The 17,177-nt window shown below is 35.6% G+C and overlaps 1 protein-coding gene across 3 annotated transcripts in view; it reads right to left on the minus strand.

The window, feature by feature from the left end:
* The window catches only part of rad50 (RAD50 homolog, double strand break repair protein), a 42,410-nt gene extending 25,574 nt beyond the window's left edge, over nt 1-16,836 (minus strand). For 2 of the 3 annotated variants that reach the window (XR_007895444.1, XM_051680127.1), the window contains exons 1-13: nt 16,730-16,836; nt 16,174-16,324; nt 14,699-14,782; nt 14,340-14,491; nt 13,147-13,332; nt 12,658-12,862; nt 12,367-12,495; nt 10,597-10,762; nt 10,023-10,216; nt 8,048-8,254; nt 6,817-6,999; nt 3,510-3,667; nt 1,288-1,463 (exon numbers count right to left, since the gene is read on the minus strand). Coding sequence is in view for 2 of the 3 variants with exons in the window: in XM_051680127.1 (XP_051536087.1) it covers nt 1,288-1,463; nt 3,510-3,667; nt 6,817-6,999; nt 8,048-8,254; nt 10,023-10,216; nt 10,597-10,762; nt 12,367-12,495; nt 12,658-12,862; nt 13,147-13,332; nt 14,340-14,491; nt 14,699-14,782; nt 16,174-16,302 (1,969 nt within the window). In the remaining variant the exon portion in view is untranslated. Of the gene's footprint in view, nt 1-1,287; nt 1,464-3,509; nt 3,668-6,816; nt 7,000-8,047; nt 8,255-10,022; nt 10,217-10,596; nt 10,763-12,366; nt 12,496-12,657; nt 12,863-13,146; nt 13,333-14,339; nt 14,492-14,698; nt 14,783-16,173; nt 16,329-16,729 lie in introns of all 3 variants that reach the window. The other variant, XM_051680128.1, reaches the window with a different exon arrangement.
* Between the last annotated feature and the right edge of the window lie 341 nt (nt 16,837-17,177).

Consider the following 17,177-nt stretch of genomic DNA (forward strand, 5'->3'; position numbering starts at 1 on the left):
CAAGCCACGTGATAAGATGCGCGAGTTGGCGGTCTCGGACGCGGAGGCAACTGAGATTCGTCCTCCGTCACCCGGACTGAGGCGAATCACTACGCGACCACGAGGACTTAAAAGCGCATTGGGAATTGGGCATTCCAAATTAGGAGAAAAATTAAAAAATTAAAAAAATTCCAATATTCACAAATGTCTTTAAAAGTAAAAAAATTTTTTTTATTAAAATAGTTGTTTTTTTCTGTAGATTTCCCACTTAAATATAGAACAAAAAATTAAGAAAAGAAAAGGGCCTAAAAATGCATCAACGACAGTCAGTGTTTTTTGATTGACAACCCAATTTACCAACAGGTGTAACTCTTAAATTGTCCTGAGCGTCTTGAATACTGCCAATGAAAAATGACCAAGTAAGCCTCTTTTCTGTTCTTAAATATGTGAATAGTGAAGTTGTGAATGCCTGCAATCACAGTGACTATGAATAAAGTACCTAAAACCATTAATATGAGTAATAAATATAAAAAATAAGTGTAGAGTGCTGCATTTGGGTTGACCACAAAATTGATGCATGTGCAGTGCACAGTGGCTATCGCATTACATAATGAACTTGTAATTTCAGTAGTGCAGTTATAGATTTTCCTTTTTATATTTCAGTCATGACAACTCTTGGAAAGATTTAGCATGTTAATCTGGGTATGACATGTTGATAGGATATTTTTCTTGGCAGACTTGCACCATGCGAGCCGACTGGCTTAACATGTCACATGTGAGCGAGCAGATTGGCTCACAGATATTGTTTGTTCAAAGAATAAGCTTGCGACAAATACAGTTTCATGGCTGAACTTTGGTAATTTATGCCATAACCTGCACCTCTAAATTTAAGGTGTGCATTTACTCAAGTGTTCCTTCAAAGAAAAATATACCATCTTGGCCTACCTATAGAATCTAAACATTGCATTCATGTGCACCACGGACATGTCTGTGATCGGTCACAATGCTCAATGCAGCAAAAAAAAAAACATGTTGTAATGTAAATTGAAAAATATGTGACGGAAGTAGACCTAAAAGGAATTCCGTAATTGAATTTAACTTTTCACAGTTAGTTAACTGCAGCAGCCATAATTGCAATCTCTGTTTTTTAATTAACCGCACAACCCTAGTTTCCAGTCTCCTGCATTCTAATGCGAACGAATCGAAGTGAATGGAGTGCAAAGTGAAGTGTGACTGTGGCTCAAAAGAGGACTGATAACCATATTCTGCTGCTGTGTGAATGCATGAGCACAGTGAACAAGTCTTTACCTTTCTGTTTGGAGCTCTTATCCAGTTCATCCTGCAGTTTGTCCAGTTCATCCTCAAAGTCCTGACTGCCGCACAGGTTAAAGAGTCTCTCCTCATATCTGGCGAGCTGCTCTTCCTTACGTTTGATCTCTGCTGTGAAGTGGCTCTTCTTCTGTTCACCAGATGCAAGCTCCTTACTATGACACAAAACAATTAAAGAGTTTCACCCAAACAGGCCTAAACAATAAGGATTTTATTTTCTGCTGGCCCATGTCTAGTTTAGATTTTCACTTTTTATATATATTTTAACTAAATGCATTTTCTTTACACAAATAATTAATTTGCAATAATATCTAGAAATTATACAGCTACGACAGCTACTCCTGGGATGTAACACATAGGAGAGTGATATTGCTGATACTGATTTTATTAGGAATTTATTCACCCCTTTGAATATATTGCTTTTATGTAAGCATTAAAGCATTTGAGAGATGGTTTATTCTGGGACAACACATAAGGGCCCACATAATACATTTCCATGTTCTTTTTTTTCCCTAAAATAATGCTTTTATTTACATATTTATAGCTTGCAGAAATCATGAAAATAACATTGAAAAGATAGGAGCTTTTATATCAAGGCCAGCTGCCTTCTTAAAAAATGCTGCCTTTTCACTTTTAGATAAGACTGTGAGATAATGCAAGACTATATACAAAGTATTTGCAAAAATTTGACCAACTCAGTCAATGCTCCTCTCCCCAGCCTCTTAAATATTTGTATCCCCCAGGACACAAAAACCATTTAAGGGTTTTTTAACACATGAACATTACATACTGTATGGCTGTGTGTATATGTGTGTGTGTGTGTGTGTGTGTGTAATGAATGATCGCAGAATTGTGGGGTGCAATTCTTTAATATGAACTGTCATTGTAATTTGTCTAGACACTCCTACCAGACCTTCCTAAGCAGTCTGTCTAGACTAAACATCACCAGCTCAATATTAAACTGCATGTTCCTCTGCCCTGAAGATGACTTCATCCTCAGGAAGCCAAATATGAAACTGAATAAGTTTCAAGTATGTAGATGGTTGTATAAAGGCCGGTGTTTTCTGTAGGGTCAGTGATGTGTGCATATTACTCATCACGTAGATATTTACATTACTGTTTCACAACCATTTTTGTCTTACGTGGTCCCTTCATTCAATTTGATTGTGGCTTCTGTGATTTGATTGGCCAAGACATTTGATGGGATTAAAAAATGGAAAACAAAAAACATTATATTGTTGCGGAAAGGTGCGAGTGAAGAGCACTGTTGCAAAAATCTTTGTCTACCGTCTTTGTATGCAAATATACCACATGTGTTATCCACACAAATTACGTAGAATTTACTTTCTTTGCATAAGAAGTATCTGACCTGTGTTAAGGCGTTAACTAAAAACAAACAAAAAACAATTTGAATCTTTTGACAGCCCTAGTACTTAAGTCATAATTTCTGTTTTAAAGGTTTAAAGGTGTAGTTCACCCAAAAATTAAAATTATTTACTCACCCTCATGCCATCCCAGATGTGTATGAATTTCTTTCTTCTGCAGAACACAAATGAAGATTTTTAGATGAATATTTCAGCTCTGTAGGTCCATACAATGCAAGTTAACAGGGTCCAAAACTTTGAAGCTCAAAAGGCAGCATAAAAGTAATTATATAACTCCATTGGTTTAATTCATATCTTTAGAAGTGATATGATAAGTGTGGGTGAGAAACAGATCAATATTTAAGTCCTTTTTTACTATAAATCTCCACCTTTGACTAGCCCCGACCAGTAGGTGGCGATATGCACAGAGAATGCAAAATGCAAAATGACAAAAAGGACTTAAATGTTGACATATTTCTCACCCACACCTATCATATCACTTCTGAAGACATGGATTAAACCACTGGAGTCATATGGATTACTTTTATGCTAACTTCCAAGTCATTTTTGGAGCTTCAAAGTTTTGGTCACCATTCACTTGCACTGTATGGTCCTACAAAGCTGAGATACTCTTCTTAATCTTTTTTTGTGTTTGTTCTGCAAAAGAAAGAAAGTCACACATCTGGGATGGCATGAGGTTGAATAAATGATGAGAGAATTTTCATTTTTCATAGCCTTTCCAAGTACCCTTTAGGGTGCACATATCACTGGTTGGGAATCGCTGGTTTAGACTATTAAAGGTTGGTGAAGAATGAATCCGTAAAGTGTGTGACTCACTTGAGTTTGCTGAGGCGCTCTCTGGTAGAATTAATCTCTCTGGATTTGGTGTAGATCCAGTCTTCAAGCTCTCGCTTGTTAGGAAAGTGTCCTAACAATGCCACCAGCTCTTCATTATGTCTCGACTTGATCTTCCTCACTTGCTCCTCTTTATCCATCTGGAATCCAGAGCAGAGTTGAACTATTTCCTGTCTTGATGAACTAAACTGCCATTTTGCAAAGCCTGATTTGGCAAGGATATCAAAACTGTGACATTCGAGCAGACAGGTTAATTTACCCAGTATCTTTGCTTTGTATTATATTCAGAATTTGCAATAGTTGAAGATGCAATTGTGAACAATGACAAGAAAGAATGAACAAAGAACAAAAATGGACACAAAACATAAAAGAGTTGCTGATTTTTAAGCAGTATTTTGCTTTGTATGTACAATCTGCAACTTTCTTAACAGTGTGTTTGAAGAAAATATTTACAGATGAGAACATAATCTCAAAAATCATGAATTGAATTAAATGTAAATAGATAAAAGAGAAGCATTATAGGGGGCCTGAGTAGCTCAGTGGTAAAAGACGCTGGCTACCACCCCTGGAGTTCGCTAGTTCGAATCCCAGGGCATGCTGAGTGACTCCAGCCAGGTCTCCTAAGCAACCAAATTGGCCCGGTTGCTAGGGAGGGTAGAGTCACATGGGGTAACCCCCTCGTGGTCGCTATAATGTGGTTCGTTCTCGGTGGGGCGCGTGGTGAGTTGAGCGTGGATGCCGTGGTGGATGGTGTGAAGCCTCCACACGTGCTATGTCTCCACGGCAACGCGCTCAACAAGCCATGTGATAAGATGCACGGGTTGGCGGTCTCAGACGCGGAGGCAGCTGGGATTCGTCCTCCGCCACCCGGATTGAGGCGAATCACTACGCGACCACGAGGACTTAAAAGCGCATTGGGAATTGGGCATTCCAAACTGGGTAAAAAAAAAAAAAAAAAAGAAGCAGTATAAGTAAAACATTTACGTTCGGTTGATGGGTATAATAGGTTTATAGGTTAATTCCCCCAAAATTATGCCAAAAAAACTGATTCTTGAATACAGTTATTATTTCTGCCATTCTTTTAGGCACAGAAATGACAAATTTAACCTTTAAATTTATTGGTAAATATATACTGTATGTCAATTAGTCCATGAAATCAATATAAAGTCGTGCTGATATTTAGGTGCTAAAGTTACATACTGCAAGATAAGCCTTGTTCTGTGGTTACAGGCTTCTATTAGCATTAGTGAGATTGTAGCTTATCTTATAGTGAATGGACTGTTTTCTTTTCAGATCTCATTTAGGGATGCCCCAATGTATCAGCTGACGATCTTTATCGGCCAATTATTGACCAAATTAAAACCATCGGCATGTCGGTTATAAGCATGGAAACGCTGATATGAAAGACCAGTGGTTGATTTATAATTAATTAGTAACACACTTTGTAAAAACTCAGTGAATTCAAATGCACAATCCAGAAATAATAATAGGCACAATATGTAGAAAGGTTGGCACTCCTAAGAACATGTATTATTTCATTTATATTCTTTCTCGTTCTCACATTAATGTGGAAAAACCAGCATTACAAATGTGATAGTTGTGAAAATGGCACTTAGCTATAGGCTACATGATGAGGGAAACCATCCAAAACTCTTTGAAACCAGCAGACTTTGACTTTTGAGACACTGGTATGATATCCATCAATGCTGCATGATTGATTGAATTAAGACTGAAATCGGAATATGGCCTTGCGTGATTACTAAACCTGAAAAGGCTGTTTTAAAATATTGTCTACATTCAGTGCTTCAGCCAGCGCTGCGTGAGCATGCGGCACCCTCTAGTGGTCTGGACGGCATAATCCATTATCCATTATACCACAATTCAAAATTTGAAAGGGTATATTGTTTGATTTGTGAAATCTTTTTATTTATTTATTTTTTATAATATTTTTAAATCAAGGAATTGATGTTGTACATAAAAATATTAGCAAATGTCATAGATCGATACGCTGTCAATCCACCAAAGGCTGAATAAGGAAGAACAAGCACTTGGCTTGTTGCCGCACCAATCTGATCAGCTGCACATGAGTGAGTGCTCCAAATTAAGGAAACATAGGTCAACAACATGAAGAATTTTATAAAAGCTGTTGTGGTGCCGAATGCTATTGTACAATGTGATTGTAGCTCAACTTTGTTTAGCATGTATGAATACACCAGTTTAAACAGACCATAACGGGCCTCTGTGTTCTGTGCATGTTGATGACATGTAAAATGTTACGGATGTGACAGTTACTGGTCGCTTAATATCAAATCATTTGGACAGGCTATAAATGGGAGAATCAAACATCCAATGCTCCTTTAACCATGATGACTCAGATTGATAGCTAATTATTCCTTTGTTCTGTGACATGTTTCAAGCATACTGCAGCTATAGCCAACATTTGGGAAGAGATCATTTTGACAAACTTTGCGATAATCATTTACCGTTTCATATTGCTGCGTTGCTCAGCGTGTACCGCACATATCCGCTAGAGGGCGCCGTGAGGAATTTATGATATCCTAGTAATAAGTACTTTCTAGATAAACTTAATCATTTTTAAAAGAATACCTACATTGGCTAAAAAGTATTTTGCAGTTTTCTTATTTTATACTATTATTTCTGAACATCTGGGATATTTTAAATAAATCAGATTTTAATTATTTTTACATTTACACTGCTGACTTCTTGTGTGGTGCACTTAGTTTTTTTTGTGCATTTTTCTTGCACATATACAGTATGTTTTCTATAATGAAAAGAACTTTGATTTCTCTAACCAGGCTGCCATGCATTTTAATAAAGAACATTTTATTTGAATCATGTTGGACTTTTTAATTGAATACATTTAAGTTGAAAAATGTACATGAATCTTCCTATATAAAAAAAAAAAAAAGAAAAAAGAAAATGCATTTTTGCCATATTGCTCAGCCCTAGTTTAAAATGCAGCAGCTGGAGTGACATTAAATGTGGCATATTTCTCTCTTCTGACTGTCAAAATCCTTCTCGCTTTTTAGGAAATAGAAATGCAAAAATAAAAAAAAATTATAATAATTTTCTATGGCATCCCATTTCCCTCTATACACCAGCAGGGCCATTTCCCCTGATAAAGTGCAACAGTTTCCAAAACCGGAAATGCGAAAGGTTTATTTTGTTGTGTTTGCTGCATTTGTTTCTGAATTCAGCATTAAGACTATCAGTATCTCAATGGATGGGTGCTCACGGATATGCGAGTGCTGGCGTCATGTAATCTCACCTTGTCCTTCTTGAGCATGTCCATCTGTGTGCGTGCTGTGGTGTGTGTGTTCAGCACTGCCATCTCCTGGTCCAGTTTACGCTGGGCTTGATCCAGTTCTGTTTTCTCCCTCTGTAGTTCAATCACCTCTGCCTTCAGACTGTCCACTGTACATGCCTGCATGGCATTATCAAGCTCACGCTCCTGTCAGCACACACACATGGGTTTCACTATATTATACATGTATTTGCTAAACTCAAACTCTAACCTTAGCCCTAAACATAACCCTTATACTGTATAAACCTGTTTAAATCAGTAGATTTAAAGCAAAACATGATTTGCCTGATTCATAGGCTTTTTCCGATAGAGGACAACTAGTGTCACATAAGTTGGTTTTCGAGAAGTATTTCTTATACCATATTCGTGAGGTTGGAACATTTTTCACAAGTGTCTAAAACTTTTGCACTGTATTATATGTAAGCATGCAGGTATATTTAGCTCATGTGACTGACTTGAAGCAGATCAAAGTAGTTTTTTTTTTTTCCTCCCCAATTTGGAATACCCAATTTGGAATACCCAATTCCCAATGCGCTCTAAGTCCTCGTAGTGGCTCACCTCAATCCGGGTGGCGGATGATAAACCTCAGTTGCCTCCACGTCTGAGACCATCAACCACTGCATCTTATCACGTGGCTTGTTGAGCGCGTTACAGCAGAGACATAGTGCGTGTGGAGGCTTCACGCTATTCACCGCGGCAACCTCGCACAACTCACCACGTGCCCCACTGAGAGCGAGAACCACATTATAGCGACCACGAGGAGGTTACCCCATGTGACTCTACCCTCCCTAGCAACCGGGCCAATTTGGTTGCTTAAGAGACCTGGCTGGAGTCACTCAGCACACCCTAGATTTGAACTTGCGACTCCAGGGGTGGTAGTCAGCGTCTTTACTTGCTGAGCTACCCAGGCCCCATAAAGTAGTTTTTAAACAGCCTCTGTTACATAGGTAATGGTGTGTGTTGTATATCTACAGGCGAATATAGAGAAAATTGAAATGGGTGTGCAAAACCATGCATGTTTCTTTGGCTCAAAATGTCAGGCTGTTTGTGCTGCATATTAAACTTCTTACTGATCTATATCAATAGCATTTGACATCTGGATCATATCTCAGACAGTCAAATTGAAATCTGTATCTGAAGCTCATGGCGTGGTTTAATGCAGGAGTGTGATATGTAACTGGTCTGCGGGTCTAACCGCTTTCTGAAGCTCAGTCTCCAACTCCTGCAGTCTGTCTGACGAGCCCTCCAGTCTTTGCAGATCAGACTTTATGTTCTTCAGTTCCTGCTGTTTCTTGGCCTGAATGTCCCTCTTAAGCTCAATGGTTCTCTCAAGACCGGTCTTCTTATCGCGGAGATCATCGATGCTTTGCTGCTTCTGCGCTTCCTTCTCTTGCATATCATGCTGAATGCAGAAAAATATACAGATTAAAAAAGTAAAGAAACCCTTTATAAGAGTTTGTAATAAAATAAATTTATCAAAGTGTCATTGTGTTTTTAGCTATTTGAATGTACATTTTCTAATGTGGTAACACTTTATACTAAGGTTCCATTTCTTAACATTAGTTATTGCATTAGGTATCATGAACAGTATATATATTTTTATAGTATTTATTAATCTTTGTTAATGTTAGTTAATACAAATACAACTGTAAATTGTTAGTTCATGATGCATTATCTAATGTTAACAAGCACAACTTTTGATTTTAAAAATGTGTTAGTATATTTTGAAATTAACATTAAGATTAACAAATGCTGTAAAAGTATTGTTTATTGTTAGTTCAAGTTAACTAACATTGTTAACCAAGTAAACAAATTAAATAAGTTATTGTTAGTAATGAAAGTTCTTATAGTGTTCCCAAAACAATAGATCTGTCTGTTTACACAAAACACAATGTTTTTGTGTAATAATAACAACACCTATAGTGATTTTTATAATTATTCAAAATCATGTTTCTAACTATTTAAATGTACACTTAACATGTTATAAATGTATTCATGTTCATATTGAAAGTTATTAATAAATGTTACCCAACCAAAATATCTGTTAATTTGTTGTACAGTAATTATGCCAAACACATTTTGTTTTTATTGCAATAAGCACCTTATGCTTATACAATATTTATAACCACTATTATCATTATACCAAAACATAATACAATATTGATGTGACAACATATCTGTTACATTTCCAAAAATGAGTTGTACTTTGCATTAAAGCATGTGAAGTCCAGCTCTCTGTTTATTGGGTATAATGCCAGAGATAGTGGATGTGAATAAGCACAAAATTCAATTGTGTAGACTGGCTTTGTGGACAGGTTGTAGAATAATACTTCCAATACAGACATTGGAAATCTGTTAATATTATTCTTTTTGAAGAATAGCTGGGTGAATTGACAAAATACCTTTGTATGAAGAACTGATATATAAGGTAAATAATGATTATAATTCCTTAAAAGAGGGGGCCAATGTCATGTATAAAATGAATTCAGCCTGCTGTATTTGATTGTCACCACAATGGATATTTGACAGTGATTTTACGTAAGATGGATATATCAACTTCCTGCATATGTATGTGTTTGATCTTTTGTTTAGTTGTGTTTGATTTTATTTATTTATTTTTTTTATGTGTGTTTTGCTTTGTATCTTGGCCTTTCATCATATCATAATCAATCAAAATTACAAATAGTAAAAAAAGCATGTGAATAACCAGAGTGTATTTCACATATGTTTTTGTATACACATTTATCCTAAAAAATAAATAAATAAATAAATAAATAAAAACATTAATAATAATTTATATATATATATATATATATATATATATATATATATATATATATATATATATATATATATATATATATATACACATACATACATACACACACACACACACACACACACACAGTATATAAACGTGTGTGTTGTATGAATAGTTTTGATGCAAAAAAACACTTTTCTGTGTCAGTGATTTCAGGCATTTTGTTGTATCGTTCTTGGCACGAATAGGCCTCAAGTTTTGAAGAGAGCAATGATTAGCATTATATCTTTTGTACCTCAACACATGACATCATCAAAGCATTGTCAAAGTTGCTGTTGATGTGCTTGGAGGTGAGCACTGCATCACTGTGAATGTGAATAAACTAATGTTACACATTCTAACTATCTACCATGGTTTGGTTGAGGGCATCTGTGTCCTGGTCCAGTCTCTCTTTGACTTGTCTGTGGAAGCTTTGTAGCTGTCTCTCACTGAGAGGGGTCCGATCACAGCCCTCCAACTCCAGGAAAGATGCCAAATTCTTCACCTGAGTGTCTCTCTTTTTAATGTTCTGTGTGTGTCTGTCTGCCTCCAACTGCAGACGGCCTTCAAACAAACAATAAAATGATAAAGAGTAATTCTGTGAGGAATAAACATTTGATGCAATTTGAGCAAAAATGCTATTCTGTTCTACGTTTTTGTGATTTTCAAAACTAAGCAACATCCCCTGAGCAAATGTTGAAGGTATGAATATGGCTGGGCTATACACCTTTACCATGATATAACATTTGACATGCCGCCCTCCCACCCGAAGTATGAATATACAAACCACTAAAATTGTAAAAGTCAGTGACCCTTTTGAATATGACAAACAAAATAAGAGCACTTGATCCATCAGTGTAATTTACTTCCTGTTTGAGGTTATATAGGAAACACATGTGCATCAGTACTGAATCATAAATGGACAGCGAGGGAGGTTTATCTACCTTGCTCAACGAGCAGGTCGGATTTGATTCGGTTCGTTCTCTGACACTCTCTTCCGGCCCGGTCCATCTCACGCTGGCACTCTGTGAGCCTCCGCTCCTTCTCCTTCACTGTCTGCTGGTGGTTCTGATACATTTCCTGCAGCTGATCATCTGAGCCCTGAAACACCTGAAGAACACCACAGATAAAAGGAGAGTGTAGGCACATGTTAGCCTCAGTCACCATTCACTTTCACTGCATCTTTTTTTCCATATAAAGTAAATCATGAGGCTAACATTCTGCCTAACATCTCCTTTTGTGTTCCACAGAAAAAATAAATCATATGAATTATATCATACTTTTGTCTTAACTAACCTGCATAAATGTGTATAAACAAATGTAACATGCTCTATTAAAATGAGTTGGAAGTCGCAATTGCCCAGAAATACGTAAAATGTCGTCAATTTCTTTTTATTTTATTTTTTACTGTTTTCGGTTTTCTATTGTTTTTAATTAAATATAAATTAAATATAAATGTTGTTTTTATGCTCTTTAATGCAGTGTATCAAATCGCTGTAGCTGCTGTCAGTTCAGTCGGAAGGCGCTGCATGTGGCGTCTCTCCTCTGATCAGCTCTCCTGGTCTTTACTACTAATTATTGCAAGAAAACATATAAAAGAACATCAGAGGGGATGTTGAAGGAGACACTGCAATTGGCTGAAATGATCATCTCTAATGAAATCAGCGAATCAGCGTTTCAATCACTGGAAGACGTCAATGATATCAACAACTTTCACATAACAGTGCATTTACCTCAGGAAATTTATCCTAGAAAAAAAAAAGAACTGTAGAGAAGAGCATATTGCTAAAATGTAAAATATCATCTGTCAGGGATGCAACAACAGACGTGGAATGGATACAACTCATTTAAATGTTTTTTAAAGCTCCGGTGTTGGTGAATATAAATATCTCCATATAAAACATGACAGAAACCAATTATATCATTACAAAGCTGAGACCTTCCTTTTTATGTTAGTGCATTCAACTAATGTGATTCTGGGTCAATGTGACTCAAAATGATGGAGCAGATCACAAATGAACGCAAGCATGAATGAATAATCCTCTGATTTGCAAATATTCACACTATTGTATTTATACATTTATGTAAACAGCTGTCTAACCTAACTGTAGCAAAATATGGTGTGCCGCAAGGCTCCGTCTTAGGTCCTTTGTTGTTCTCCCTGTTTCAAGAACAATAGCTTCCATTGTTATGCTGATGACATCCAGCACTATATTCCTCCATACCAGATGAAATTTTACAGTATAAACGAGGTCTGCCTGTTTTATTAGATAGGAAAGTATCAAGAAAGGAAATCTTCAGGCCTTGCAGCTTAAATGTGTCCGGAGCATGTGCTCTAACACTGCACCATGGCTATCACACTCATGTTAATTTAATATGCATTTCCATGTAAATTCTTTGTTAAAAATTAAACATCAACTGTTTTTTGGATGTCCAGTGGTCTACAAAAACTTTTTGGAAAATAAAGTGAATTAAATGAGTTTCAATGGAAACACCAGACTTTCAAAGACAAGAAAATTAATCCCTCATTCCATCAGATAAAAATACCAAAACCATACCTCACTGAACATCCTGTACTGTGCATGTTTTCAGTGAAAAACACCTCCCCTACTTTCAGATGAATGTTAGCTGACATTTATGACTTAATACTGAAAACAGTGAAAATTACATAACTGATGACTTTGTTATCACCCCTTTCTATACATTTTGGCTACCTGCTCCATCTTTTCTTCTAGTTCTCGGTTATCATCTTCCATCTGTTTCTTCCTGCTGTCCAGAGCTCTGATGTCATTATCCAACTTCATCACTTTCCTCATGCTGTCGTCTATGTCATTTAGACGATTCTGAAAACATGGAGGCACGTAAACATGTACAATGACTGCAACAATCAATTAGCTCCGTATGAACACCATCTGTATTAAATTACTTTTATATTCATCATGAAACAATCAACAGCCAGAAAAGAAGACATGCTCTTGTACAGTTTGTTAACCCAAGCTTCTCACCTCCAGTGGGTCAATCTGGCTTTCAATGCGCTGGACACTCTCTTTGGAGGAAGCTAACTGAGCCTCTTTAGTGGACAGAAGCTCTCTGATCTCCTGAGCCTTATCTTTGTTCTGTTTTAGGTACTTGAGCTCCATCTGGCAGGTTTTCACCGTGTTTGCCTGCTTTAGCCTCAACTGACGCAGGGTCTCTAACACTTTTATGTACCTTTAAGCAAAATATTTTTGGTTATCTTCAGCTAATCAGCTGTAATCAAAGCTTTTTGAGCAAGGTTTGAGCAACATTACACGTTATAATTACATTTATATTACATAAACTGCTCAATAAAAATTGTGTGTTTAATCATTGCGAAAACATTGTTATTCCATTTTAATCTAACAAACAATAATTTCTTTTGAAACTCTGACAGTTTGGAAATGATTTTATCAATGAATTACACCTCACTGGTACAAAATAAAATACAAAAAATAATTTTGTCCAGATAAAAATACCTTGTGGCTGAGAAAATCTCATCAAACTTCTGCTTAAGGGCTTTTCCTTCACTCAGAGGCCAATTGGACTCCTCTTGGTGGCAGAAGATGACATGGTTGAGAACAGCTTTGGAAACGCCCAGTGATGAGATCATTTCACGGTCTATTTCAGCACATTTAGAGCTCAGGCTCACTTTCTCACCGTGCCTGATGTCAACACAGATCAAAAAATAATAATATACAGTATATAAAAATTAAAAAAATTAAAAATTAAAAAAACCACACAAATCATGGCCTTCAAACAGGGTCCAGAATTTACACTTGCCAAGTGCCGAATGAGAGTTAAATCACAATGTAAAAATGACAATAGCTTACAAGAGCAAATCAACTTAAAGAAATACAAACGGTCTACTAAAGAAAAGCTCAGTGACTTTCACGAGAGAGGTAGGCTCGTATGCTCTAAGTGACACACTGACCTGCTTTGTATACAAAAGCAGTAAAAAAATAATAATATATTAATCAAATAAATTAGGCAAAAAATAAAATATATTAATAAAATATAATATTATTATTATCAATTTAAATTTGTTTAGTAATTTCCCCCCATGATATGATAGGAAAAAATAAAAACATCATAAAATCATAATAATAATTATAATATTTTATTAATTAATCTGTTTTATTTCTAACTTAACTTATATTTTATACATTGTTAACTTATATTTATAATAAATACATTAATTAAATTTATATTAATTAAAAAAATATCTTTAATATTTTAATAAAACCATGCAAAATAAATTTTTATGGATATAAGAAATATTAATAGCCTTTAAATGTTATACACTAGCACTGGTAGGTGTTGAAGAAAGAACATTTTGAAAAACTATTTTGGAAAAAATAGCTTACAGTCTTTGCATGTAAAATATGTTATGACTTCTAAGGTCTTCAGTTCAAACTATGGATGCACTGAAGACCTTAGAAGTCATAACATATTTTACATGCAAAGACTTTAAGCTATTTTTTCATTCCACATCTTTGAGTTATGTTAATGACCTAACCGAAAACCTGAGAAGAACTAGTACAGTTAGTGTGGCAAAGTTTAAATTCCAGAATATTTTGTATGAATCACACACACACAACTGAAAATAGTAGAATGTCAATAATGACATCCATAAAAAGTTAATCAGTAGTTAAATGATATAAAAACCTACTTGATTCTGGTTATGACGCCCTCAAGAGTTTTGAACTCAATTTTCTTGCCCTTCTGTGTACTTTGCATTGATCTCTGGACAGCCACGGCTTCACCATTGACATCCCTAAACTGGAGTCTGATCTGTGCTCGCACATCTGTCTCATGGGCATCCTACACCAGACCAACAAAATCATTAACACTCTAAGAAAAACAAAAACTGCATGGACAATATGAATCAAGCATGTAATTCATGACAGACTGCAAACATTACATGCCACATGCAAAAAAAACAAAACAAAAAAAAACATCACAACAGTTTCCGTTTGTTTACGTGTACTGTATTTTTAAATAAGGCGGGAGTATTTAAAAATGACCTACTTTGGGATCGTGGACAAATGTGTTTCCTTTACTTCCTGGAGGAAAGTCTCCTGAAGTGACATACTTGAGACACTCAATGATGGTCTGAGAAATCAATAAAACAAACATTAAGGGTTTTCAGATGTCTTGTCAATAACTTAAGTTTCTCTAATGGGTCGAATATGCATACATAAAGATAAATAAAGACTATTTAAGTTCATACCTAGGTGTTTAACAGTACTAATTAGTTAGAAACATATTATAGCCTATAATCTTTCTTAGTACACTAGTCATTGGTAGGCATACCAAAAAGTTATATGTATAATTATGAGCAGTAGGTAATACATTCTGAATCTAAATATTCAGATTGAGAATTAATGTTAATGAAATTATTCAACTGAAGTGTTTGAATAAAAGGATGACACTGTTTATTTTTATATATATATTGTGTTTAGAAAAACATGTCCTTATAAACAATAAAATAAAAATAAAAAATGCCCCTGAAAATTCCATTTCCATTTCCATAAAAGCTAAATTCAAACACTGATTTTGTCTACCATCTCCTTTTCTGTTCCACTGAAGAAAGTAAGTCATATGGGTATGAATCAACAAGAGTGTAAATTACCAAAAAAAAAAAAAAAAAAAAAAAAGACGGTTTTGAGTGAACTATCCCTTTAAATTTAGACAAATTACCCCTTTTAAGGGATAGTTCACCCAGAAATGAAAATGTTATCATCATTTATTCACCCTCATGCTGTCCCAGATGTGTATGACTCTTTTTCTTCTGCTGTACACAAAGATTTTTAGAATATTTCAGCTCTGTAGGTCAGTAAAAAGCAAGTGAATGGGTGCCATTTTGACACTCCAAAAGCACATAAATGCATCATAATAGTAATCCATAAGATTCCAGTGGTTTAATTCAAGTCTTCTGAAGTGATATGATAGGTATGAGTGAGAAACAGATTAATATTTGAGTCCTTTTTTACTATATGTCTCCACTTTCACTTTTACATTCTTCTTTTGTTTTTGGAAATGAGCATTCTTTGTAGATATCGCCACCTACTGGACAAGGAGGAAACTTAAAGTAAATCCGGACTTAAAATTTGATCTGTTTCTCACCCACACCTATCATATAACTTCAGAAGACATGGATCAAACCACTGGAGTCGTATAGGTTACTTTTATGCTGCCTTTGTGGTTTTTGGAGCAACAATGTTCTGGTCACGTTTTACTTGCATTGCATGGACCAACAGATCGGAGATATTCTTCTAAAAATCTTCATTTGTGTTCTGAAGAAAGTCTTAAACATGTGGATTGGCATGAGGGTGAGTAAATGATGAGAGAATTTTCATTTTTGGGGTGAACTATTTCTTCTGAAGTGCTGTAACTTCTGCCATACTTAGCCACTGAATTGCACTCACCCCCTCTGTTCAAAACTGATTATTTTTCTTGTATCACCTGCAGTCAAATTGGACCCAAACAAGCACTTTACGAACCGTTTTTCCGGCTCCATTAGGTCCCACCAGAACTGTCAGAGGACTGAAGAACGATATCACTTGTTTGTCTTTATCCTCAACTCCAAAACTTCTCACTCCAAGGATACTCATCTTCTCAATCTTTGACATTTTGGACCACTGATGTGACGTGCTACCTTGGGAAATTACACAAAAGTATCATGATTTTTAACAATATATCATAGTAAATAACAACACTGCCCACAACTTCACGTTTAAAATAAACAGGACACACAAAAAAATCGCATTCACATATCTGTTTCTATACTAATGAACCCCTATTGACAAAGCTATCATCAGGAAAGTGGCATAACTATGAATACTCTCAAACTATAATGACAACAAAGCCATTCTATTTCAGTACCTTTACTGAAAGTACCAAGAAAAAGGCAAAGTTTTTGCATTATTACATATATATGCAAACTTTTATGTCTTATTTTTATTTATTTATTTTTTTGCTGTAAGTGCAACAGACCTCAGCAAGTACAGTGACATTGACACAAATATAAAGTAGCATTAAAATTAGGATAAAACTCACACAAGCTAAATAGTGCAGTGAATTACGCGTGGAAACAGCGGTTCGGGTTTCACTTGACTGCTCGTGCACTTCAGACGTGTGTTTCCCGCGATGGCCGCATCTAAGGGACGTACTTCCGCATTCACGTCAACGTCACGTACAACTAGAAACTACATATCCCATAATGCAATGAAATAAAATGCTACGTTCTCATTTAAAATCAGAAGAATCAGAAACAGAGTGAGCTTTATTGCCAAGGATGCTTCCACATACAATTTTTTTTCTTGGTGACAGAAGCTTCCAGCGCACAAACAATACAGCAACAAGACAGAGATAATAATAAAAAAAATATAATAATAATAAAAAGCGAATAGAAATATAAGTATATATAGAAATACACAATAAGACAAAAATATACATATACTATGTACAAATACAAATCTGTTATATACAGTGCAAGGGAATGTAA

Source organism: Myxocyprinus asiaticus, chromosome 40 (genome assembly GCF_019703515.2).
Source record: "Myxocyprinus asiaticus isolate MX2 ecotype Aquarium Trade chromosome 40, UBuf_Myxa_2, whole genome shotgun sequence".
Taxonomy (NCBI): domain Eukaryota; kingdom Metazoa; phylum Chordata; class Actinopteri; order Cypriniformes; family Catostomidae; genus Myxocyprinus; species Myxocyprinus asiaticus.